We start from the raw sequence: 22118 nt of genomic DNA on the forward strand, positions 1-22118 counted from the left end.
TCCTTCAACAATGTCGTCCTCTGAAACAAATTCCCAAAAATAGTAGTTACACTAAAATAATTTAAAATTCATTTGTTTGAACTTCATACAAGTCGTGAAGTTCGTCTGTCTCATGAAGTTCATCTGTTTCAACTCCGCTATCGTTACATCACAATAAGCATAAGCTTTGTGTAACATTATGGAACACAGAATAAAAAGAATTTAGACCCACATCCTTCTTATTAAGGAAGGAAGTCTTCAATATTATGCGGCTAGGGTGGATCGAACACCCGACCTTTAGATCTTCAGTCTAACGCTCTCCCAGCTGAGCTATACCCGCTTCCGTTTTTTGTTGGATTTTAGAACTTTTATAGCTAAAAAATTTCACGTGACCATCATGTGATTTTCATGTGGACTCGGAAAAACGTCTCTTTTTGTTTGGATAGTGACTGATTGGTGAAATAAAGTCCATTGATACAAAAATTATAGCTGATCTATGGTGGCTCTTTCGCATATTCATATATTACACGAAGATCCAATCAATCAAAGCTTTTCATCATCACCAAGTACAGATCGACATCAGATCTAGATTCCATCTAATCTGCCAAGATGAGCGAAATGCCATGGTCCACCGTTGTCACTAAGGACATTAAGAAGAGCGCTGTTACGACCAGTCGAAAGCAAGCTCAAAGTGCTGAACATTTGAAGCTTACCCCTCATGTCATCCCTGAGGACCTTGAATTGTCAGATTAGCTCTTTAATCGTTGAGCTGTAGCGATCGTCCAACAGGTTCTCACACCTGGTGCAGTAGTTTTTTCTTTCCCTCACCAGTTGTTTAAATCACAACATGAAGCATACCGGGTCATTAGATATCAGATTGAAGACATCTATCGTATTTGAAGAGATATACTATACAATACAGTTACACTGAAGTATATATTTAACACTTTGAGTAACTGGATAAATATGAAAATACAGACAATAAGAGTTTATACTTGAAATGTCATATAATCTAGTGAAGGTACACCGTTTACAGGTGATATTCTATAATCGTGTTGTGATAAGTTAATTGATGGTAACCTTTATCGAACAAATATGTTGTTACATATGTAGTATCCACGCTACTATTCATTGCTTAAATACAATATCTAGAGTTGAACCTAATGCTGCTATAAGATCTGTTACACCTTAATCAAATATAGTCAACTCAGTTTAAATACCTCAGCTTCTTAATATATAATTATAGATTGTGCTATCATCTCTTTTCTTTTTACTTTATTCTGAATAAAGATACAACACAGTCTCATCGTATTTTTACTTTGTTTAAACCTATCCAAATCCAAATACAACAACATATTTGATAAATATCAATAAAGAAACTCATCCAATACAATACTAGACAGTAAAGCGTGATATAATACTTAATGATATCAAGCCTTGTGTGAGAGTAGCTAACTCAGATAAGATCTAGAACAGTTGATATCATATAAAGTGTTGTTACGAGTTATCGCCTAACTAAATGCTATATATGGAGTAATGGATATATAGTGGGTTCAGTACACGCATATGTAGGGTGTAAGGTTCCACAAACAAGTAATAGTAGATGCTTTGGTCACGATTCTCTTACTTGAGATAAATGTAGATTCAGGGATTTTATAAATAAAAGGCTGAATCTATACGTTATCGAAGCTCAACTGCTCTTTTCATTAACTTCAATCACAGCACACGAATAGTTTTCTTGTCAGCTTATTAGTTCTCACTTAAACTGCGCTTTGGTACAACTGGAGAAATACTCACGTACAGAAAGGTGCAGGAGGAGTAATAACTTTCGCATAATCAGTTGGATTGAGCCAATGGGTCCTTGAATCAGTTCTAACGAGCAGACAAAAGAACCCTTAAAGGGGAAACTTGTTCAATTATGGAAGTATCTGTCAGGATAGTTTAATAAGTAACAACATCTCACGTTGTACTCATTCTAGGTTATCATTTGGTATAAATACGGTGGATCTTTTAGCAGTTGAAGTCTTGGTCTAATTTGATTAGAAATAAACTTCCCCATATTCTTTCTCATTGAATCTTTCGCCTTATACTTATTTATCAAGAATACCACAACATCGATGGCACCAAACATATCAGTCACTACAATAAACAACCAAATGCAGATTTGTTCATTGAAGCTTTGTCTGTTCATGCTACACACCGCCAGGTAGCTCTTTCCGATGGTGTATGTATTGATAGTATCAATTACCACACCCCCGCTTCTGACCGCAACTATGTGTTATCTCTTACCAGAGTTCAATTGGATTTCCTTCATATTCCTACTGGTGGTTCTTTAGTTACTGGTTTACAAACATCGCTTCACTATTATGGAGGATGCACACTACATGCACGAGAAAATCCACGAGAGGTTAATGCTACAGACACTATCTTTGATGTCGCCAACGAAACTTTTCAATGTGCAACGTCACGTTAAGCTTGTTCAGGAACAGATATCTTTCCATATTCCTTGATGTAGAATACGCATTTACCTTAATTTTTTTTTTCTTTTCAAGAAGAAAGAAATAATGTTGTTATTACTGTATTTTAATTTTATGTTGTCAGTTTGATCGGCAAAGAGTCAAGATTACTCAAGTGTAATTATGATGAAGCTTTATAAAGAATATCCCACTGGGTAGACTTAGGCTAGATAGCGACTTTGGTAGTGTGAAGTTGTAAAATGGCATCATAGGTAGCACCTAGAGTAAGCGCCTGTAGTATTAACCTTCTCGTGTATTTCTTCGTGCGTGTAGTGTATATCTTAAATAAACTCGGAGCATTGGTTTGCCAGCCTTCTCATATAAAAAAATCTTTTTATCGTCAATCTCTTTCTTTCTCTGTTAGTAAAAGGATTACAAAAAGAATATGGTGTCGCGCGGACAGTAGTACGTCTGGGCACAAAGAGGATAAAAAAGCATATGTCATGGTGTAATGTTTATTCATTTAATATTCTTTAAAATGCTATTTACAGATCAAGTTATTCTTGTTCTTTTTTCTTTCTATCTGCCTGACAAGGTTTGCTTAACAGTTCATAATCAAAATGCTTTGCCTTGTATCTTGGTAAGCATGCCCCAGGTGAAATTTCATCCAGTTCAAACCTAATACATGTATGAGTTCTATTATTTCTCCCTTTTGTTTGACATATTGACTTACCCTAGTTTCTCTGTATAAAATTTAAAAGCGCCCTTATTAGCTGTTAAAATAGGGATTTAGACATATACTCAACATGATTGCATCTCCCATCTCTTTTACCTTTAAATACTGTCAACATGACCTTATCCATCTTCCAATAGCTTCCTATTTGATCCAATAAACTCATAAAAAATTCACCTAAGCCTTGGTTCCTAGCATCTTCTATCAACTGTATTTCATAACTAATATAATAAAACGCGTATCAGAGAGGAAGAGAACATAGTTTTCTACAGTACAATCTGATTATTATACCAGTAAGCGCAATTGGCCATAACATCATCATCCATTGTTTCCTCTTGAACCATTTGGAATAATAAAAAGCCCTTCAAATCGTCTTCATCCGTGGCTGACCGAGCTACGAGATATCTGGCCTCTGGTGCGAACATCTCTTTCTTTTTCCCTTCATCGCTCCAGCCGTCGTTGGAATTGGCATACCTATTGGGCATATTAATTATGAATAGCTTATAAAGAGACCTTTTACATGTAGTATAAGTTCTGTTTGACAAGATTAAAGGTCCAATCGCGTAATGTCTGAGGCAATTCATCAATAGAGTAGTAATCGATCACAAGATCTAGGTCTTTGCTATTCATTCTTATATAAGGCTTTTTACTTTGACTGTATCCTATAATGTACCTTTTATATACAATAGGTGATTCAAGAAAGCATACAAGGTTTGATTCCTTTTTCAAACGTTATTTGACGCTATTTTTCTTAAACTGCTGGCTTTGTGTACCTGATTAACTCTAGAGATGAGGCTATCTCGTTCACACTGTTTATGATACACGTATACTTTTTTTAATTACACGCACACTAGAAAATGAAGGAAAGAGAGCAAGGGAATAATTACCTTGGTTGTTGGCATCAGAGCACATACATACACAAATGAGAGAATGTTACTCACTTCAAGCGGGACCAAAAATTATATAATTTACGAATAATATCTTTTTTTTTTCTCTTTCTTCATCTCGTACATACCATGGCCACTCTTTATTTACAGCCCGAAGTAACAGCATCTAACGACGGTGACAGAATTCTATGTAAAGAACATAGCTTAGAAAAGTGTAGCAGATGTCAAGTGGATTGGACAGAGCATAACGCTTTAGCTGCCACGTTAAAACAAGTGAAAGAATTGCCACCACCTAATGCACCTAACCCAACACGTAATGCTCAAGTAACTCGTCTCAAGGAAGAAGGCAACAAGTTCTTTAAACAAGCTAACTTTGGTGAGGCTATTCGTTTCTATGGTATGGCTGTCGACCTTGCCTGGTCTCGTCCTCTTTGGGAACCTCTTGCCTTTCAGTTTGTCAGAGAAGAGTTAGCACCTATCTTGAGTAATAGATCGGCTGCTCATCTATCACTAAAGAATTATGTAGAGGCTTACGTCGATGCTGAGGCAGTGACACGTTTGAAGCGCGAGTGGAGTAAAGGCTGGTTTAGAAAGGGAAAGGCTCTTGTTGGTCTGGGCAGACTTCAGGAAGCAGCTGATGCATTCTCAACTGGTCTGAGGTTTGATCATGACAGTGAAGAACTCAAGAAGGCTTTGGCTGAACTCAAATAAAAGCTTCTCTCACAAATAAAACAATTAGTTATTTATGCATAGTTTATTCAAAGAAAGAAAGAAAGAAAACAAAAAAAAAGTGGAATTATATTTAATGAAAGTGAACATTGGATGCAACTTCTCCATGCAGTTTACTAACTTCTTGAATTTTGTTTTGCAACTTTGCAGAATGAGTATCAATCCATTGTAAGGAAGATAAGTGAGAATTAAGAATTTGAACAATTTGACCAACCTAAGGGAAAAAAAAAGAGGTGAGTATATAAATATGTATATATATATTCAAAGACATACCACATCATCTTCATCACCAGCGGATTGTTTGGTGGTACCCATCTTGTTAATTTCTTCAACCATGATATTCAAGTTTCTGTTAACATCATCCAACTGACTATTGAGGCTTTCTGCTAAACCGTAAGCCTTTTCTCTTTGTGTATCGGCTGTTTGCATAGGCTGTTGAAGATTGCTTTCATTAAAGACATCCTTGATTTGCTTCTCATATTGATCAAGAAGTGAGCTTAATTCTTCCTGTTGGGTGTTGATGTAGCCCAGATTAGAGTCAATTTCCTGTTGAAGAAGTTCAACCTTTTTAACGTTCTCGTGAAGAGCAGCAATCTTTTTTTTTTTTTTTTTAAAAAAATAATGTGAGCAAAGCAAAACAATGAAAAATATGTATATAAAAACCTTGTTTCCATTTTCTATCAATTGTTGATCCCATTGAGAAACTTGGGTTGCTTGCTTGTGGAAATCTTTTGTTTGTTTCTCCAATTCCTTTGTCCAGAAATTAAGGATCTCTTCCATCGTTTTGTTTTTCAAAGTAGATGGTGTAGGCACCGACACAGGTTTAGACACGGCAGGTTGTGTTGTAAGCGCAGGTTGCTGTCCTGCAGTGGTAGTAGAAGTAGTAGTAGGAGTAGTGCCTGTAGTAGCAGGTTTGACTAGATATTTAAAAAAAGGTTAATTCTAAACAATTGTCAACATCAATCGATTAATTCATTCACCATCTGTCTTTTGACCAAATCCTCCAAATCCGCCTGTTGAAATGGAAGCAGTGGTTGTTGTAGCGGGTGTGGATGTTGCTGTGGTTGATGCTGGTGCAGTTGTTCCAAAGCTAAATGAAGGCTTACTAGCTGTAGTGGTGGCTGTGGAACTAGCAGGGCCACCGAAGCCAAATCCAGTTAAAGGAGCAGTGGCCGTAGAAGGTGTTGAAGCGGCTGCGGATGTTGCAGGTGTGCCAAATGAAAAACCAGTGGTGGATGGTGCAGTTGTCGTAGCACCGAAACCAGTGGCAGGTTTAGAAGCAGCTGCACCAAAACCGCCAAATCCAGTAGTGGCTGTAGCAGTAGTGCCAGCAGTACTAGCAGGTGTCGAGCTAGTGGCTCCAAAGCCTCCGAAAGCTGGCGTGGAGCTAGTTGTGGTTGCAGGAGTAGAACCGAATCCACCAAAGGTGTTTGGTGTAGTAGTAGTATTAGTGGTTGTAGCAGGAGCAGAAGAAGTAGTGCCAAATCCACCAAAAGTACTATTTGTACTGGGAGCAGAAGAAGTGGCACCAAGTCCACCAAAGCCTCCTGTACTGCCAAAACCAGTGCTTGGTGCGGTGGTGGTTGAGCCAAATGCACCTGTTGCTGGAGCAGATGTAGGTGTTCCAAAGCCAAAGCCTCCCGTACCGGATGCTGTGTTGCTGCCTGTGCCTAATTTCCTTTCTTTTTTAGTTTTCTTTTGCTAATCTCTCCTTCTATGTTTTTTTTCTACCAAATGAAAAACCAGCCGTAGCAGGTTTATTTGTATTGCTGTTATTAGCTCCAAAACTAAAAGCTATAAATCATGCCATTAGCACAAAGGAGGTTTCCATGTTCTATAAATACACGTACACATTTTTTGAAATCAGTCTTATTTTTGAATAAAGAGAAAAGGAAAGGACGACAATGAAGTGATAAAAACGCGTAGATTCTGAAAAAAATATTGTGACGTCGGCGTGACTTGCATAGACATTTAAACGGTCTTTAAATTTGTTTACATGTAGTGCTTGTTAGCTCGTACCTGAAAGCAGACTATTAGAAATGTTTTTAGGATACAATGAAAATCAAAACTGTAGACTTGTAAGAGGATGAATACTCTTGATTATAATAATCTGCAAACAATGAGGATAGGCCGTGTTTACTATGATGATTGATGCTTAAAGAGGGTTACAATCTTCTAACACGAAGGGCCGTTCACGTCCAGCACTATGACTTTTGATACCACTGGCTGCTTCTTAACCTCTCAAAAAGAAAAAACTGCAAAGTTGGGACATTCAAAATTCTAAAGATTTTTCCTGCGAGGATTTGGTCCAAATGGAAGTTTTTCTTGCATATACTTTAACAACTTAGGCCAAGACTTTGTTCAACTACATAAACCTTTGTCACGTTATAAAAAGGGAAACAGTAGTGACCTTACACTACTGTGGTCTTGTTGACCACATTTTATGCACTTGGTATCATCAGTATAGGATTTGGTCTTTTATTTGTTGACCACCTCTTTTTTTGTTATTTGATACTTGACTTTATAGTAATTTTTGATACGTTCTCAACAGTCGACACACTGTAAAACTGATGTCTCAAGGTAACCAAGCGATATCTCTATGCATGAATAATTTTTAAAAACTCGTTCACGGGGCCATGTTAACATTTATTAAAGGTACTGAGCGCTTTTTATTAGTCAAGAGCGGTAGGTTTATTACACTCAGAGTATATATAGCATTTTATTATGACAAAAAGAAGTTGGTATTGAGACGAGCGTATTTCATTAATTAGACAAGAGGTCTTTGTCCTTTAGCCAAAAAATCATTTGGACTCAGCTTTACTGATCACATTGCTTACATCGATCCAGATACACTTGAATGACAAAGTACACAGCAAGTATGGTCAGTACAGTACTATATCAACTTGTTTAAACAGATTTAGACCTGGATTCTGCATGGCAAGCACAAAGCAAAAAGTTAAAAATAGGGAACAACCTGCTTATAATCCCATGAAAAAATTACGCAAACATTGATTCCTCAATTAAGAGTTTTATCAAGAAATACATCAATTTTGCACTCTGCTTGTGATTTACAGCTTCAATGTATATCGTCACAGAGAAATGTGAGGCTATTTGTACAGTAACAGGCAGATGGCAAAAACGTTTACTGGTGATATTGGAGAAAACAAGGGCAGCCTATTCAATGGGAAATAATGATGATTTATGCATACGTACTAACATTTAAAGTAATATGTATAACAGCGTGATGTCAATGCAGATATTAACAATAAATCAACATTAATTGGACTATATCAATTATGGATACAGAATTCTATCAACGCATTCTTTTCTTTCAACAGAAAACTCTATTGATAGGTGAGAACATCGCTATATAGTCGCTTCGTTTAGTTCTAGCATGCGTCTGAGCATTATCAAGTTAAACATCCGACTAGAGCGTATAAGCGTGTGTTTGTGCCGATTTACCCCTTCTATTCTTATCTTATGTCATTCCAACGAATATTTTAAGCTTTTTTAAGTACAAAATGAAGTTTAATGACAGCCTTAGATCAATAGATTCGTAAGTAAAGATATGAAAAAAACAGCTGATAAATAACAAACAATGATGATGTGTGATGAGCATATTTCTATGTTGTCACGTTGAAGTGGAAAAAAGGAAAAAAGAAATGGGGGGGGGGAGGGAAGGGAGCTAGGGGCATTTGACTTTAAATGGTTTAGTGTAGAAAGAGGCTAAGGACAAAAGTTCTGTTGCCTCACAGGATATTCTGTCTTCTTTTTTATTCTTTGTATGAGCGTGTAAATCGATTTTAGTGAATAAGATGCGGTATTTGATTAGCTTCTGACTTCGTATGTATGTATATATATATATGTGTGTGTGCTACAGCTCAAAAAGCGCATTTTACATGTAAGGAAATGAACGCGATTAGAGAATATTGATTTATTTGAGGTAATTTTACAAAAATTGACTCTTTATATAAAAGAGATGCGTGGTATATAATGTAAGCATGTGAGATTGATATTAGACAAGTAAAGCTTCGATAGACATGATGCGACGAGTGGATGTAAGTCTTGATTTCTTCTTTAACAAACATTCACATTTTTGGTGAATTTGCTTAATCTTTCTTTTCTCTCTACAACTATCACATTGACTAATCGGTCTTCCTTTCTTTCTAACAGCAACTAATTTTCTTTCTCTATGATCACAACGAGATGATCTATGTCCCTAAATTACAACTTAATGCATTGTTTTTTAATTTATAAATATTTAGTTACTTGTATGCATTCTAAAAATCGTTAATAAAAGTTCAGTCTTTTCCTTTATTCTTCTTACTTTCACAAGCGTATTTTATATTGTTAATAATGATCATTTTTATATAAGAAAAAAAAAAGAAAAAGAAAATTAAGCACATTTATATACTATTTATGAAAATAGCGCAAAAGGCCAAAATAAAAAAAAAAAAGAGAGCATATTTATTTTGACATACAAATAACAAAGAGGTTATTTTGCGATTGACCCAAAAAAAATGAGTTGCATTTCCCCCCTCAAACAACAACAACAATAATAATACTCATTAGGGTCTCGAATTTAAAAAAAATAGCTCAATAATGATTTTCATTGTAACAGTACTTTTTTCGTAATTTTACATATGATTTAAATCACCGCACAGATGTTTTTTTTTTTTATTGTAATAATTCCTTCTTTTCTTTCTTTTTTCTTTTATCCCCTTTTTTTCCTCTTCCTTTAATATTTTTCATATATAAAAATGTCCATCTTTGAGAGGTCGCTTTATGCGTATGATCCAAACGAACTAGAAGATTTAGATGATATTTTCAATGAAGAGTCATCTCAACTTATCAGTTTATCCAGTATTGACGATAATCAACTAGACGAGTTGACCCGTTCTTTAGTCACACCAACTCCTAATAAATATAGAACCACTTCTTCACCTTATGCTGAAAGTGTTCAGTTATTCAGGAACTTGAAAGGTAATAATAAAGTTGCATAATAAAGTTGAAACATAACCAATATCATTAGATACCGCTACCGTTGATGACCTTGTCCACAGTGACCTTCGTGAGTTTATGGGTCATTACGATATGGACGATTTACTATCCTCAAGGCCAACCAGTAGCGTCAAATTTTCATCTCGTACGACAAACATTCAAGAGTAAAAGCTATCTCCCCTTTTTTATATTAGTATTATTATTAATCTGTAACTTTTTTAGCTTCAAGACATCAACCAGACGTAATACAAATAATGAAGATAGAAAAAGTCAACTGCTATCAGCACTTGAACAGTCATATATCAGAGAACGACAAATGGAACAAGTCTATTTAGATCAACTAAAAGAAATAGACTCTAAAGCTTACGAACGACTCAAACGCGATAGTGAAGCATTCATGAAACGAAGAAGTTCTCTTCTACAGCACTTTCGTAACTCATGTGAGCCTTCTGTTCCACGTTACACTCTTGAAAAGACTAGCCAATCAATGGCCCCTTCACGAAGCTCAGGCAATTCGACCACAACTTCATCCTCTCACTCAAATGATGTCTATTATGATCCCCCTTCTCCTCCATCTAAGCGATATAGTCAATGCTTGGATCGCAACAGGGAAGCTGTCTATCACAGGCAGAGCCTTGATGAACCCAATAGAGATCAGGGTATCATAAAAAAGAACGTGCCTGATTTAACTAAATCGCCTATTGTACGACCTGTGGTCACAAATTATAATTACTTGACCCGAACCAAGAGAACAAACAGTGAGGCTCAGGAAAGGCCCAGGGTCGAGGGCTACTCATTAAGAAGAGCAAGCGAAGAACAACCAAGAGGAATGGCCCGTCGTTCGTCTAGACAGCAAGATGATATGAGTCGCACAAGAAGAATGTCTCAAATGAATGTTGAGAGTTACTTGGCTCACCCCAGAAGAATAAGTGAAGACAGTGTGAATCGTTCGAGAAGAACAAGCGAAGATACAGTGGGCCGTCCCAGAAGAACAAGCGAAGACAACAAGTACAAGACAGAGACCTATCTGGCTCGTCCAAGGGCCAGTGTTCATGATATCACAGCACGTCCAAGGGAAGACAAGACAGACAGAGATATTGCCCTTTCTTATCTAAATCGTGCACAAAAGAGAGATAGCATAGAAAGATGGTCTTTAAAGAAGCCAGTTGTTGTCAATGAACCTCGTGTATCAACACGTATTACTCAAGATAAATTGAGCAATAGATCATCCTTAAAGCGTAATAGTAGTGTAGAAGATATCAGAAGGCGTCTGTCGTATCTGTCTACTGACAATAAGCGACATACGATGGAGCCTGTAAAGACAGAAAAAGAAAAGGCAACAGAGTCAGCCAAGAGGGTGTTGGCAATGGTACAAGAAAGAAGAAGTAAGAGGCTTAGCTATACTGGTCGTTTGGCTCATTAATATATTTATTTATTCATTGTGTATACCTTCATCTTTATGTATCTGTCTTTTCGTGTAAATATCCATGTATGATTAAAATAAACAAACGCATTATGTGACACTTTTTTTTTATACGTGACTCTCTCACCTTGCCTTACTCTTTTCTTCTTTGCTCTTTTATTTTTTTTTTTCTGTTTTTTTGTTTTTTATTATAATGCCAACTTGATTTCACTCTTCTCGTTCTTTTGTTAATATGAATAATAATAGTAACTGCAATAATATTGATTTTAATGAGAATAGCCGACATCAATTGTTTCCACCCTTGGAATCAGCCGAACTAAAGCCTGAATTACTTTGGGACAATATCAATACACTTTCTATTCCTGGTTCGGAAGACGCAAACGTAATAAACAATAGTCCTTCTCTATCCAAACTAATCTATGAAAAACAAACACTCGATGACTTAACATCTGCGACCTCAGCAAGCACATCGTCAGCACAAGCAAATAACAGACAAGACAACAACGTATTCAATATCTCCTGGGGCGGTAATGATAAACCACCGGTTGAGCTACATCCAGAAAAGGAGCCCGTTGAAGAGTTCAAACTGTCAAGGCCACTACCTAAACCGAGAGGTATCAGAAAATTACCCGAACCCGAACCGTCTGAGGATGGTAAGATTGATGAAGACATATTGAAACGAAGAAAGGTAAAACCTTAATTATTTTATTCTATATCTGTTCTCAATTTTCCCTTTTTTCATATGTAGAATACAGATGCAGCAAGAAGATCAAGGTTGAAGAAATTATTAAAAGTGGATCAACTCGAAACGAGGGTAGCTACTCTGCAGGCGGAGAATGCCAAATTAATCTTGAATAATGCAGTTTTGGAATCAGAGAAAAAGAGTTTGTACGCTAAAGAAGCCGAATATAAAAAGAGAATAAAGTATTTGGAAGACATTATGAAACGAAATGGATGGAATGAAAATTAAATAATAAAGTGTTGTAAACAAAGAAAGCATGTATTGTAACTTATAATAAAAGTTAAAAAAATCATTTCGTTTTTAGTCTAGTTTCAACTGGAATGAGGGTTATCATTACACACACATGGTTGCAGAAAAGAAAGCATAATGAAAGACACATGGAAGGAAAATAATGCCTATTAATTAGTGCTAATTACATAATTTGGTGAATATCCAAATAAGGAAAGATCCCCCTTGTTAGGTTTAAAAGACAAAAGGGTCTTTTTGTCTTTACTTGCACGCGCACAAACGAGCTGCAATGAGGCACTTGGGGTTGGTCATTTTCATCGGAGGGCCACGTTTAGAGCCATTGGAAGGAGTGCGGACTTATTAATGGATTGTGGAGAAATGAAGAAAAAGGAAACCAAAAGTCGCGGGATACAGAAAGTGACAAAGAAAGAGAGAGAAAGAAAGAAACATGAAACACGTATGCTTTTATCTGTGCCAAGCGAATCGATTACTTGAAGCTCATGTGATAAATTGGAGCAACAATGGTTTATCCTTATTCCATTATACAATAGCAAAAAGAGGGAGGGAGAATATTATAAAAAAAAAACGCAATGGCTTTTTTTTTCTCTCTTTGAATTTTACCAAGGACAATCTCTCGGGTGCATCTTCATAAATGGAGAGTAGGACTCGCAAATGCGTTTCTTTTTCTTTCTTTCTTTTCTAAAAATAATAACAGTAAAAATAAACTTTAACATCTTTTTTTGGTTGTTCACCATCCATCATTTCTAATCTCAGACAATTAAACAAAAACTCTTCTGTGGCATTTTTTCTTCCCCCCTTTTTCTTCATTATTCTCTTTCTCTTTCTTTTTCCCTCCAAAAAATAAACAATGTCTTTAGAAGACGTATCTGTTAGCTTGTCAAGACTCGCTCTCGCTAAAGCCATCAAGACGCCTGATACTGATGAAATTGAAGCAGAACCTTGGTCAAAGAGTGTTATCTTTCATCAATCTCATATTACAAATGATATGAAGAACTCGATCATGAATCCACAATCTATCAAAAAGGGACGTAAGTATATTCCAAGACAACCAAAGCCCTCGCCACAGTATCCACAGCAACTATATCCACAACAGCAACAACAACTACAACAACAACCGTATCCACAGCAGCAGCATCCGTATCCACAGCAACACCATCTTCCTGCTCCAATGAATCGTACAAGATCAAGCGATAGACCTCAAAGCTCAAGTAGCTCGTCCATTTCATCAAATAACAAATCAAGTATGTCTCTTTTTTTTCTTCTGAATTCTTTCCTTGGATATTCATGTGACTTTAATTTTTCTAGGTGTTATTATGCATTCAGCTATAACTAAAAATAACCGCCGTTTTGTACCGAGTGATGATGAAGAAGAAGAGGAGGAAGAAGACGAAGAAGAAAGTGAGAGTGAAGGGGAAGAACAAGAGCCAAAGACTGTCATTAATAGACAACCACAGACATCTAAGCCAGATATGAAACCATTGTCTACTACATCTATTAGTACCGGAGCGCCCAAATTAGATATCAATATTCCTCCTCCTGAAATTATCATAGGCAATAACAATAACAAAGAAAAGGGAAAAGTATCTAAACGCACGATACAGCCGAGTGATGATGAGGACTCCGAAGAAGAAGAAGAACAAGACGATGATGATGATGAAGAAAAAGAAGAAGAAGAAGAGGAGAAGGAGGAGGAAGAGGTCGAGAAAGTAGAACACAAAGGTAATACCCTTGTTTATCAGCATTGTGTTTGGTAATAATAACATCATATAGAACATGAACAGCATATGTATGACAGACGTATGTCTACATTAAAGCAATTAGAACGTGGTCCAAGTGTCCACAGAAGAGCCAGGAGTACAGGCGATGTCACTCAAGAAGTCCAACAACAACAGCAACAACATCCAATCGAACAATGGCGCATGTCTGTCTTGGACGTAGATACTCCAGGATCAACCGTGAGTAGCACGACACCTTCTGACGATTTGATTGAAGAGCCTGTCTTCCGTATATCCACGCCCTCTAGTGCTAATTATCCCCGATCCGTGAGTGAAATGGACATGTATAATACCTATCTCCAGCAACAACAACAGATGGCCTATAATATGCAAATGCAACATATGATGCAGATGGCACAGGCACAACAGATGGCTCAAATGGCCCAATTTCAACAGTATCAACAAGCCATGCAGCTCCAACAGCAGCAGCAACAACAACAGCAAAAGCAAAAGAACCGCAAGAGTGTATCCGCAATGGATCTCATGATGCAGTTGGAAGAGGAAAAGGCAGCAACGCGTAAAAATAGAAAGAAGATGCCGGATCCATCCAAGGCTAACTTTGCTGATGGTTTCCTCAGCAAGCTGCCAGAACAGGGTACACATAATATTAACTTTCAACAAATGCAACAACATCATCAGCATCATCAGATGACAAGAGCAAGTAAAAGTGACTATAACGTCAACAAACTTCGTCCTGTAGGACAAAATGCCATGGGGCAAAGGCCCTCTAGTACACTCATGTATTATGATCCTCGGATGACCATGATGCGTAGTGAAAGTTCACCCATACCTACCATCAGCATGTCAACACCCATTCAACAACAACAACAACAATTCATGCCCATGATGCAGCAACAAAATAGATCGAACCAGCATCTTCATCAACAACAAAAGAGAACAAGTACCTATAATCTTTACAAATAATACTTTCCCTTTTCCTTTCTCATTTTTTACACATAATAAAAGAAAAAAAAAAACAAACTTTTATATAAGCTGTGCTGCAGAAAGTATGGCACATTTAACTCTTGTTAGCTCTTGCTCCATGTATTCAGCATCCCCTGGCTTGCTCTTTCGTTTCTTGCCTGTGACAAGAAGTTGAGGATAACAACAGATTGATTCCTCTGCCAGATATTCTTCTATAGATGATCTCGAACGGTTGAATTCTTCGTCTGATAGTTTATCTCGTTTGGTCAATATCACTTGAAAGGATACCGCTTGTATATCCAACTGTTTTATCAACATTTTATCCGTCTCCTTTATTCCTGCAACAGGGTCGATCAGTAAAAAGAGTCTCTTGAGCCTAACATAAATTAGAGAAGTTTATTCACGTCTATCCTGCTTTCCTTACTGTCGACGGGTATTTAGATAATCTAGGATGAGATCTCCCCATTCTGCCTTGGATCGATATCCATAGCCCGGCATGTCTACCAGTGTCAGTTGATTACCGAGGTTAAAGAAATTCAGTAGCCGGGTATGTCCCTAACGAACCGATAAATAATCATAACTTGTTTCTTTCCATTGTCTTACAGGTTTACTAGACGTCTTAACTAGCTTTGAATTATTTGTCAAACTGTTGATCAAGGTTGATTTCTATAATTAATCTTAATCTCTCTTGTTCTTTGCTTTGCATATCAAGTCATTACCCCAACATTACTTCTTCCAACAAATGCCACTTCAGGTCGACCTTGTAGATCTGGTGCTTGATCCATTTGAGATATGCTTTTTATAAAACTAACCTGCTTTGAAAACAGTTTCTTGGCTGTTGTCATTTGCATAGTTGTCCATGGTGGCTGCTCAAGAAATTTCTTTGGGAACAATAGAACAAGAGTTTTCCTCATTGCAAAAAAAAAAGAAAAAAAAGAAGAGGGAGAGATTTTAATTTTTTTGTTTATTTTTCTCTATAGATTACTTTCTTAATGGTTGACCTGAAGTGGCATTGGCTACAGTAGATAAGAACAAGGCCTTTTGTTGAAGATCGAGTGTGGCATTGCTTCCGACGAGAGTGCTCATTACATCACCTTTGATGATTTTGGACCATTGAATATCTGAACCAACTGAAAGGTAAGGTTGGTATTCTTTTTCATCGACAGCCACCGCTTGCTCTTGCTCTTGCTCTTGTTCTTGTTCTTGTGGTTGCTGCTGTTCTGATGTCGACACATCTTCAATCGAAAGAGCTGTCCAATCAATATCTTTGTCAATAAATGACGTAGCACGACGAGTGCGAACAGCTTCATGTTTGACACCAGAACGCATAGGTTTTCTGTCTTTTGTTTTTCTTAAAGGTCTCTTGTCTTTCATTTCTTTTTTAATAATTGGCTTATTGCTGGATTCTTCTTCTGCATCAGCAAATTGTCCTTCAACAGGTGCTCTCTGGTTTCTTCTTCTACTGTCATTTCTATTTCTGTTGCCCATCATTCCGTTCTTGTTCTTGTTCTTGTTGTTGCTGTTACTGTTATTGTTCTTTTTAGGCGTCAAAAAGTCAGCAAAGGGATCACTGTTGTTTAATGTTTGACCACGGCCTGCTCCTGCAAGGCGCTCGGCAAGACTGGGTGTACTATAGCACTGAGCAGAGAATTTCCATAAAGGAAGTTTGACAGTCTTGGCGGTCGTTGCTCTCAACATGATAAATAGTTAAAAAAAAAGAAAGAGGCCCTGGGAGGAAAAAAAAGATGCTAAAAGTCACAACAAAACTAAATGGTCACAGTGTCCAAAAAAAGAAAGTTATGATTTGCCTTTATTCGCTATGGTGGGTTTTAATGTAGACATGACCATCATGATTGATTCCTATATGAATACTTTAGTTTATGTTGTGAGGCATATGCTTATGATATTGTATACCTCTAGACGCACAGAACGTGTGCCGCTTGTTGCAGACTGTATAAACAGATCAAACAATTCATGCGCATTCTCCCCTCCCTCTTTTAGATCCTCATCTGCTTCAATAGCTTCTTCTAATCCGCCATTGGGTGTACCAAAGGCAATGAGTATATGCCTAATAAACGAGGGGGATTAGTGTCTTTTGATCATTCTTTCCAATACAACTTACCCAAAGGGTTTGAATTTATTCTTAATTGTAGACGAGTGAAAGAGGTTGTCTCCTCCTTGATCACTCACACCTATTGACAGATCATACTTGCAGGGCGCTTCAGCCATCACTTTAGAAAATGATGATGCCACACGGATCTGATATCCCCAATAGATCCCACTCTTCTCTCTCGGTGTCTTTGGACTCACCGCCTTGGCCTGGATCGGCTTTTGTCCCTTTTTGGTGTCTGCTGCTGCCACGACTTGACTCAGTTCGACTGTGACGCGAACATTAGGCTGAACAGGTCGGTCGATACGAGCTCGTCTGAAAAGGCCGACATCTACCAGTGTAGATTCATCATCTGCCTTGTCTAGCGTCACACCCTCTCGATAGAGTGTCATGTCTTCCCGAGATGGGTGATGTGGGGCGTCTAAAGGCGGTAGTAAACCAACAAACTTCAAGTCGGAACTAATGGGTACAAGTGCCTTTCGCAAATAAGGAGGTGTTTCCATATATTGTAGTATTCTTGCCAAGAATAAATTTGGATTTACTTTGGCTGAAGGATGTACGACTTTATCTTGATATATCACAACTTCATCCACACAGAATAATGCAAAGGTTCTCGCAAGCTATTAAAGTCAATGATGATATTCTCACTTTTTATCCTTCTTACTTGTCCGGCCAGAATCGTCTTGAGTTCTAGGGTTGGAGCGAAGTCAATGATGCTTCCAGGAATAGCTACTGTCACTGTATGCTTTCTGGGCTTCTCTGATATGGTCTTTTTGATGTCTTGCTTCTTGACAGGTCTCTCTTTACCATAGTCGGGACCAGAAAGTTCTTTGTTGTCAAATGTACGTCTCTTTCTCTACAAATAGATTTAGTTACAATGTTCTCATAAGTAGAGAAAAGAGAAGAAAAGAGAAGGTCTTTACTGATTCAGGCATTGGTAAGAAAGAAAGAACAAAAAAAGAAAAAATTTTGAAGGGTATAGATTTTAATTCCCAGTTTACATAAGCTGTAGACAAGTGGTTTGTGTGACGCATCTCATAATTTTTTTTATAGTTCTGTTCTTTTTCTTTTTTTCCCCTTTTTTTTGTTTATTTCGTTCTTGAAAATGGTAAGCAACAAAAGTTAATAGAAACAAAAGAGAGAGAGAAAAGAAAAAAGAAACAAAAAAAAGAGAGAGGAACATTCAATAACAATCCATCAGGCCGATCAACTTACAGAAGAACAAATCGCAGAGTTCCGTGAAGCTTTCAAATTATTCGACAAAGACGGTGACGGAGCTATCACGACAAAGGAACTTGGTGTAGTTATGCGTTCTTTAAATTTGAATCCTACAGAAGCCGAGCTTCAGGACATGGTATTATATTAGAGAAAAAAAAAAACATCTCGTGAATACAAAGGCTGATGAGATGATAGATCAATGAAATCGATAGTGATGGAAATGGTCACATTGATTTCAGTGAATTTTTAGCCATGTTGGCAAGGTAACATAAACTATAAAAAAAGGGCGTTTTCTTTGCTAAAGACAAGTATAGAAAAATGAAAGATACAGATTCTCAGGAAGAAATTCAGGAGGCCTTCAAGGTGTTTGATAAGGATGGTAATGGTTATATTTCTGCAGCAGAACTACGCCATGTAATGACATCTTTGGGTGAAAAGTTGACTGAAGAAGAAGTGGATGAAATGATTCGTGAGGCTGATGTTGATGGTGATGGACAAATTAATTATGAAGAATTTGTCAAGATGATGGTATGTAGACGCTTAAAGAAAAAAAAAAAAAGAAAAAGAAAACTAACTATGAATGCATACAGATGTCTAAATAAAATAAAAAGCTCTTTTTTTTATTATTGAAAGAATGCATAATAAGCTCTGTTTGTGTTTGTGTGCCATAAATTTTTACATGGCCGGGGCGCAGTCTAAAGCGTCACAATTTAGCTTTTTTTTTCTTTCTCTTTGATTAACAATGGCTGAACTAACAGAAGAAGATAGACGACGATTGATTGCTTCCATTCCTGAAGCTGCTATAATTGACAGCTCAAAAGAAAACATCAAGCCTCGTCGACAAGGACGACATGCTACAGCGCTTGTTATAGAAGAGACAGAACGAGACAAAGTGATGGAATTAAAACATGTCGAATTCAAAAACAGACTAGACAACATGGATGACTTGGATGATCCTTTAAATGTCTATGTTGAATACTACACATGGACTACTGAAATGTATCCTTATAACGACACGCGACTACTTAACTTGCTTAAAGACGCGACACCTCAATTTGTAGATGATGTCAGATATAAAAACGATCCTCGATATCTGAAATTGTGGATAGAATATGCCAACCTCGTAAAGGAGCCACGTGATATATATGTCTATCTTGTAAAGAAGGATATTGGACAATCACTAGCCTTGTTTTATGAAGAATATGCTAATTATCTTGAGGGAATTCAAAAGTAAAAGTAACACATACATAATGGTCCAGGGCTTTCCTATCATTTATAACTCATTCTTTTTCTCATAGATATGATGAAGTGGAAGAGATTTATAAACGTGGTATACGACAATCAGCAGCACCTTTGAGACGATTAGAAAAGAACTATGACATATTTAAACAAAGAATGGAGGCTAGACGGGAACAAGGGATATTAAGGCGACACAGACAGGAAGCAAGATTACAAATGGAAGCATTAAGAGCAACAGGACAACGTACGATGCTAGGAGAAAAGTTTGATAGTCGATCGAGAGTGTCTATGCCTTCAAACATCTTTTCAAATATTCAACCACAGCAACAAGCAAGTAGCTCGTTTGGTAATCAAAGCATTCAACAACAGCAACAGCAACAACCTTCAAGTTCGTTTCAAGTGTATACCGATAATAGTAGTAATAGTAGCAGCAGTAGTAGTAGTCAACCCATAGCATCATCGTCATCATCATCACATCGTCATTCAGCCCATATACCACTCTTTAGTCGCTCTCAACGTATTGAGAACGAGTTAGTCAAGGAAAAATTTGCAGGCGCTACCTTGCTACAGTCTAGCCCAGTTCAGCCTGTTGTCCCAACCCCAAAGTTTGAGGTGTATCAAGATGACGATACGGAAGAGAGGACTCCAGAAAGGCAGAACAGGACAGAGCATAGACCTCTTTTGCACGCTTCGGATGGATCAGAATCAAACTTGTCGCGTATACGTCGACATCCTACATCCCCAGAAATCTCTCATAAATCAACCAAGAAATCCAGACTGGAGGATACAGTGGATGAAAGATTGATCAAGCGGTTTCATCAAAATAAGGATAACTATATCCAGACAAAAGATTCAAAAGACAGAAAGGAGTATATCAGTGTCCTTAAAAGGTTTAACAGTGGATTTAGCTTTGAAGAGTATCGAGATATCAAGGGAGGAAAGCTTTCAAAAAAAGGTATATTATAAAAGCATAAGTGAACAAAGACTTATATTTTTTTAGCACCTGCAGTCAAATTTGAACCACTTGTAAAGGAAGAGTATACGACAGAGACACTGGCTGCCATCAAGTCTGTCGATGCTATTATTTATAAAAATAAGACAGAAGACGAAGAAGAAATAGAACAGGACTTGACATGGACAAATGATATCCAAAAGTTTGCACCTGTTCAAAGATCTTTTGCAAGAGAAAATTGAAATAAATGCAATGCATTTGATAAAGTCACAAATGTGTTCTCTTTTTTTTTCTTTTTTATTTAATTACGTGCTATAATGGAAGACATGTATCAATATGCTGCTGCTGCTACTACAGACACAGCAGGTTCTAATAACAATAATGAAGAAAATGACGTGATTTTAAAAGCATTTCATAACATGGGATGGGGTAAAAAATGGTCTAGTCTGGTGGATACTGTTAAGAAACAGGTATTCTTGTTGGCTTTTTTGAACCAGTTTATATAAATACGTTCTAGAGTGAAGCATTTGTTGAGGGAACCAAGAGAGACTTGCAAGAATTTGCACAAGTGCTTACTGAAGATGGTGAAGAAGAAGAACAAGAAGATAACAGTTTGGAACTTATTCGAGAAAGTCTGGCGAGCATCAACACGGTTAATTTCACCAGTCTGAAGGACGGTTTGATGAAGGCATTGGAGCAACGGTTACCGAGTCAGGTTCAATCAGTACATTTACCGGAGAATATGGATCTAAAGCAACTCAAAGAAGGACTTGCCAGAGGTACACGATCCGCCGAGCATTATCTTCAGACATTTGGAACTGAGGTTATTTCCGCTTTGAAGAATACGGTTACTGTGATAGGGCCTGAAGAAGAAGAACAACAACAACAACAACAGCAAGCCAGTCGTCGTATATAGTAATATTTATATAATAGACATAGACAGATGGAGAGAACTTATATTATTATAGTGCAACCCGTAAAGAAACGTTAATAGCCAAGATGCAAACCAACCCAGATACCTATTTAAAGGATCCAGAGAGTGAAGAGGAGACTAAAGTATTAAAGACATTTAATGATACATTCAAGATTGATGAGTACACTGAAGAGATTGCACAATTATTGAATGATAATCCTGAGTTAAGGGACATGATGAATACATTAGGTATACCTCTTCTCTTTTTAAACATACATATTTATCTTTGTATAGTTCCTATGCAGGTCAGCTACCCACTCTTTTGGCAACGTTACTTTTATCAAGCATGGAAGATTGATCAAGATGAACAAAAGCGTCAGTTAATTGTTCAAAGCGTGAAAGAAGAGGATGAAAATGATTTCAAATGGGATTCAGATGATGAAGAGATGACAGTCAAGGATAACGTCAAGAGAAGTTCAGAAGATACAGATTTCAGTCAAATATCCAACCCTTCGTCCACACCACAGCTGCAGTCAACAGAAGATGAATGGGTCAAGGCCGAGACACAAAAGAAGGAAGACACCAAGTCAAAGAATGATGATAACAACAACAATGATGATGATGACAGTGATTGGGAATAGGTGTTGCAATCCTTATTGTTATTCGTGCATATCAAGACAATAACTACGCAGCGGCGTTTGAATAAATTTATCCAGTTACAAACAAAAAGACTTGAAAACATCCAACTGCCATAGGTTTATTTTATTTTTCAGGGCTTTTTTTTCTCG

The 22118-nt window shown here is 37.2% G+C and overlaps 13 protein-coding genes and 1 non-coding gene across 14 annotated transcripts; 6 read left to right on the forward strand and 8 right to left on the reverse strand.

Annotated features, from left to right (window-relative positions):
• Positions 1-246: 246 nt before the first annotated feature.
• RHIMIDRAFT_t7 lies at positions 247-319 on the reverse strand. Its single transcript has one exon. It is a non-coding gene; the product is annotated as a tRNA-Phe (tRNA).
• A 2616-nt stretch (positions 320-2935) lies between these two features.
• Positions 2936-4116, reverse strand: RHIMIDRAFT_254461 (uncharacterized protein). Its single transcript, XM_023611094.1, has 8 exons — positions 4056-4116; positions 3942-3977; positions 3842-3888; positions 3689-3790; positions 3460-3642; positions 3268-3389; positions 3169-3208; positions 2936-3113 (listed from the first exon to the last, which is right to left on the reverse strand). The coding sequence occupies exons 1-8, from the start codon at positions 4068-4070 to the stop codon at positions 2993-2995; spliced, it is 666 nt and encodes a 221-aa protein (XP_023471349.1). The 5' UTR covers positions 4071-4116; the 3' UTR covers positions 2936-2992.
• A 695-nt stretch (positions 4117-4811) lies between these two features.
• On the reverse strand, positions 4812-5660 carry RHIMIDRAFT_10309 (uncharacterized protein). Its single transcript, XM_023605141.1, has 2 exons — positions 5058-5660; positions 4812-4998 (listed from the first exon to the last, which is right to left on the reverse strand). Exons 1-2 carry the CDS (start codon positions 5562-5564, stop codon positions 4858-4860), a joined length of 648 nt encoding a protein of 215 aa, XP_023471350.1. The 5' UTR covers positions 5565-5660; the 3' UTR covers positions 4812-4857.
• RHIMIDRAFT_10304 (uncharacterized protein) lies at positions 5661-6676 on the reverse strand. Its single transcript, XM_023605139.1, has 3 exons — positions 6635-6676; positions 6516-6578; positions 5661-6454 (listed from the first exon to the last, which is right to left on the reverse strand). The coding sequence occupies exons 1-3, from the start codon at positions 6636-6638 to the stop codon at positions 5757-5759; spliced, it is 765 nt and encodes a 254-aa protein (XP_023471351.1). The 5' UTR covers positions 6639-6676; the 3' UTR covers positions 5661-5756.
• A 2022-nt stretch (positions 6677-8698) lies between these two features.
• Positions 8699-9180, reverse strand: RHIMIDRAFT_254471 (copper-fist-domain-containing protein). The gene is made up of 3 exons (XM_023611095.1): positions 9112-9180; positions 9054-9064; positions 8699-9003 (listed from the first exon to the last, which is right to left on the reverse strand). Exons 1-3 carry the CDS (start codon positions 9146-9148, stop codon positions 8800-8802), a joined length of 252 nt encoding a protein of 83 aa, XP_023471352.1. The 5' UTR covers positions 9149-9180; the 3' UTR covers positions 8699-8799.
• Positions 9181-9516: 336 nt separating this feature from the next.
• Positions 9517-11370, forward strand: RHIMIDRAFT_310299 (uncharacterized protein). The gene is made up of 3 exons (XM_023614646.1): positions 9517-9767; positions 9817-9949; positions 10008-11370. Exons 1-3 carry the CDS (start codon positions 9545-9547, stop codon positions 11206-11208), a joined length of 1557 nt encoding a protein of 518 aa, XP_023471353.1. The 5' UTR covers positions 9517-9544; the 3' UTR covers positions 11209-11370.
• Positions 11371-11395: 25 nt separating this feature from the next.
• Positions 11396-12624, forward strand: RHIMIDRAFT_288487 (uncharacterized protein). Its single transcript, XM_023613570.1, has 2 exons — positions 11396-11896; positions 11957-12624. The coding sequence occupies exons 1-2, from the start codon at positions 11441-11443 to the stop codon at positions 12176-12178; spliced, it is 678 nt and encodes a 225-aa protein (XP_023471354.1). The 5' UTR covers positions 11396-11440; the 3' UTR covers positions 12179-12624.
• A 422-nt stretch (positions 12625-13046) lies between these two features.
• RHIMIDRAFT_233073 (uncharacterized protein) lies at positions 13047-14898 on the forward strand (the record flags this gene model as incomplete). Its single annotated transcript, XM_023607881.1, has 3 exons — positions 13047-13440; positions 13505-13918; positions 13970-14898. 3 exons carry the CDS (start codon positions 13047-13049, stop codon positions 14896-14898), a joined length of 1737 nt encoding a protein of 578 aa, XP_023471355.1.
• Positions 14899-14958: 60 nt separating this feature from the next.
• On the reverse strand, positions 14959-15749 carry RHIMIDRAFT_196062 (uncharacterized protein; the record flags this gene model as incomplete). Its single annotated transcript, XM_023606092.1, has 4 exons — positions 14959-15274; positions 15323-15453; positions 15502-15564; positions 15618-15749. The coding sequence occupies 4 exons, from the start codon at positions 15747-15749 to the stop codon at positions 14959-14961; spliced, it is 642 nt and encodes a 213-aa protein (XP_023471356.1).
• A 130-nt stretch (positions 15750-15879) lies between these two features.
• On the reverse strand, positions 15880-16596 carry RHIMIDRAFT_233075 (uncharacterized protein; the record flags this gene model as incomplete). Its single annotated transcript, XM_023607882.1, has 1 exon — positions 15880-16596. One exon carries the CDS (start codon positions 16594-16596, stop codon positions 15880-15882), a length of 717 nt encoding a protein of 238 aa, XP_023471357.1.
• Positions 16597-16607: 11 nt separating this feature from the next.
• On the reverse strand, positions 16608-17946 carry RHIMIDRAFT_310302 (DUF171-domain-containing protein; the record flags this gene model as incomplete). Its single annotated transcript, XM_023614647.1, has 5 exons — positions 16608-16758; positions 16813-16966; positions 17021-17628; positions 17673-17864; positions 17932-17946. The coding sequence occupies 5 exons, from the start codon at positions 17941-17943 to the stop codon at positions 16696-16698; spliced, it is 1029 nt and encodes a 342-aa protein (XP_023471358.1). The 3' UTR covers positions 16608-16695.
• A 263-nt stretch (positions 17947-18209) lies between these two features.
• Positions 18210-18856, forward strand: RHIMIDRAFT_196885 (EF-hand; the record flags this gene model as incomplete). Its single annotated transcript, XM_023606155.1, has 3 exons — positions 18210-18362; positions 18422-18489; positions 18541-18856. Coding segments are annotated over 3 exons (537 nt in total), but the record flags the coding sequence as incomplete, so codon positions are not given.
• On the forward strand, positions 18817-20698 carry RHIMIDRAFT_254479 (uncharacterized protein). The gene is made up of 2 exons (XM_023611096.1): positions 18817-19456; positions 19525-20698. Exons 1-2 carry the CDS (start codon positions 18969-18971, stop codon positions 20429-20431), a joined length of 1395 nt encoding a protein of 464 aa, XP_023471360.1. The 5' UTR covers positions 18817-18968; the 3' UTR covers positions 20432-20698.
• Positions 20699-20720: 22 nt separating this feature from the next.
• On the forward strand, positions 20721-22103 carry RHIMIDRAFT_288493 (uncharacterized protein). Its single transcript, XM_023613571.1, has 4 exons — positions 20721-20887; positions 20935-21332; positions 21386-21579; positions 21625-22103. The coding sequence occupies exons 1-4, from the start codon at positions 20735-20737 to the stop codon at positions 21969-21971; spliced, it is 1092 nt and encodes a 363-aa protein (XP_023471361.1). The 5' UTR covers positions 20721-20734; the 3' UTR covers positions 21972-22103.
• The last annotated feature ends 15 nt before the right edge of the window (positions 22104-22118 follow it).

Source organism: Rhizopus microsporus (genome assembly GCF_002708625.1).
Source record: "Rhizopus microsporus ATCC 52813 unplaced genomic scaffold scaffold_1, whole genome shotgun sequence".
NCBI classification, from domain to species: Eukaryota; Fungi; Mucoromycota; class Mucoromycetes; order Mucorales; family Rhizopodaceae; genus Rhizopus; species Rhizopus microsporus.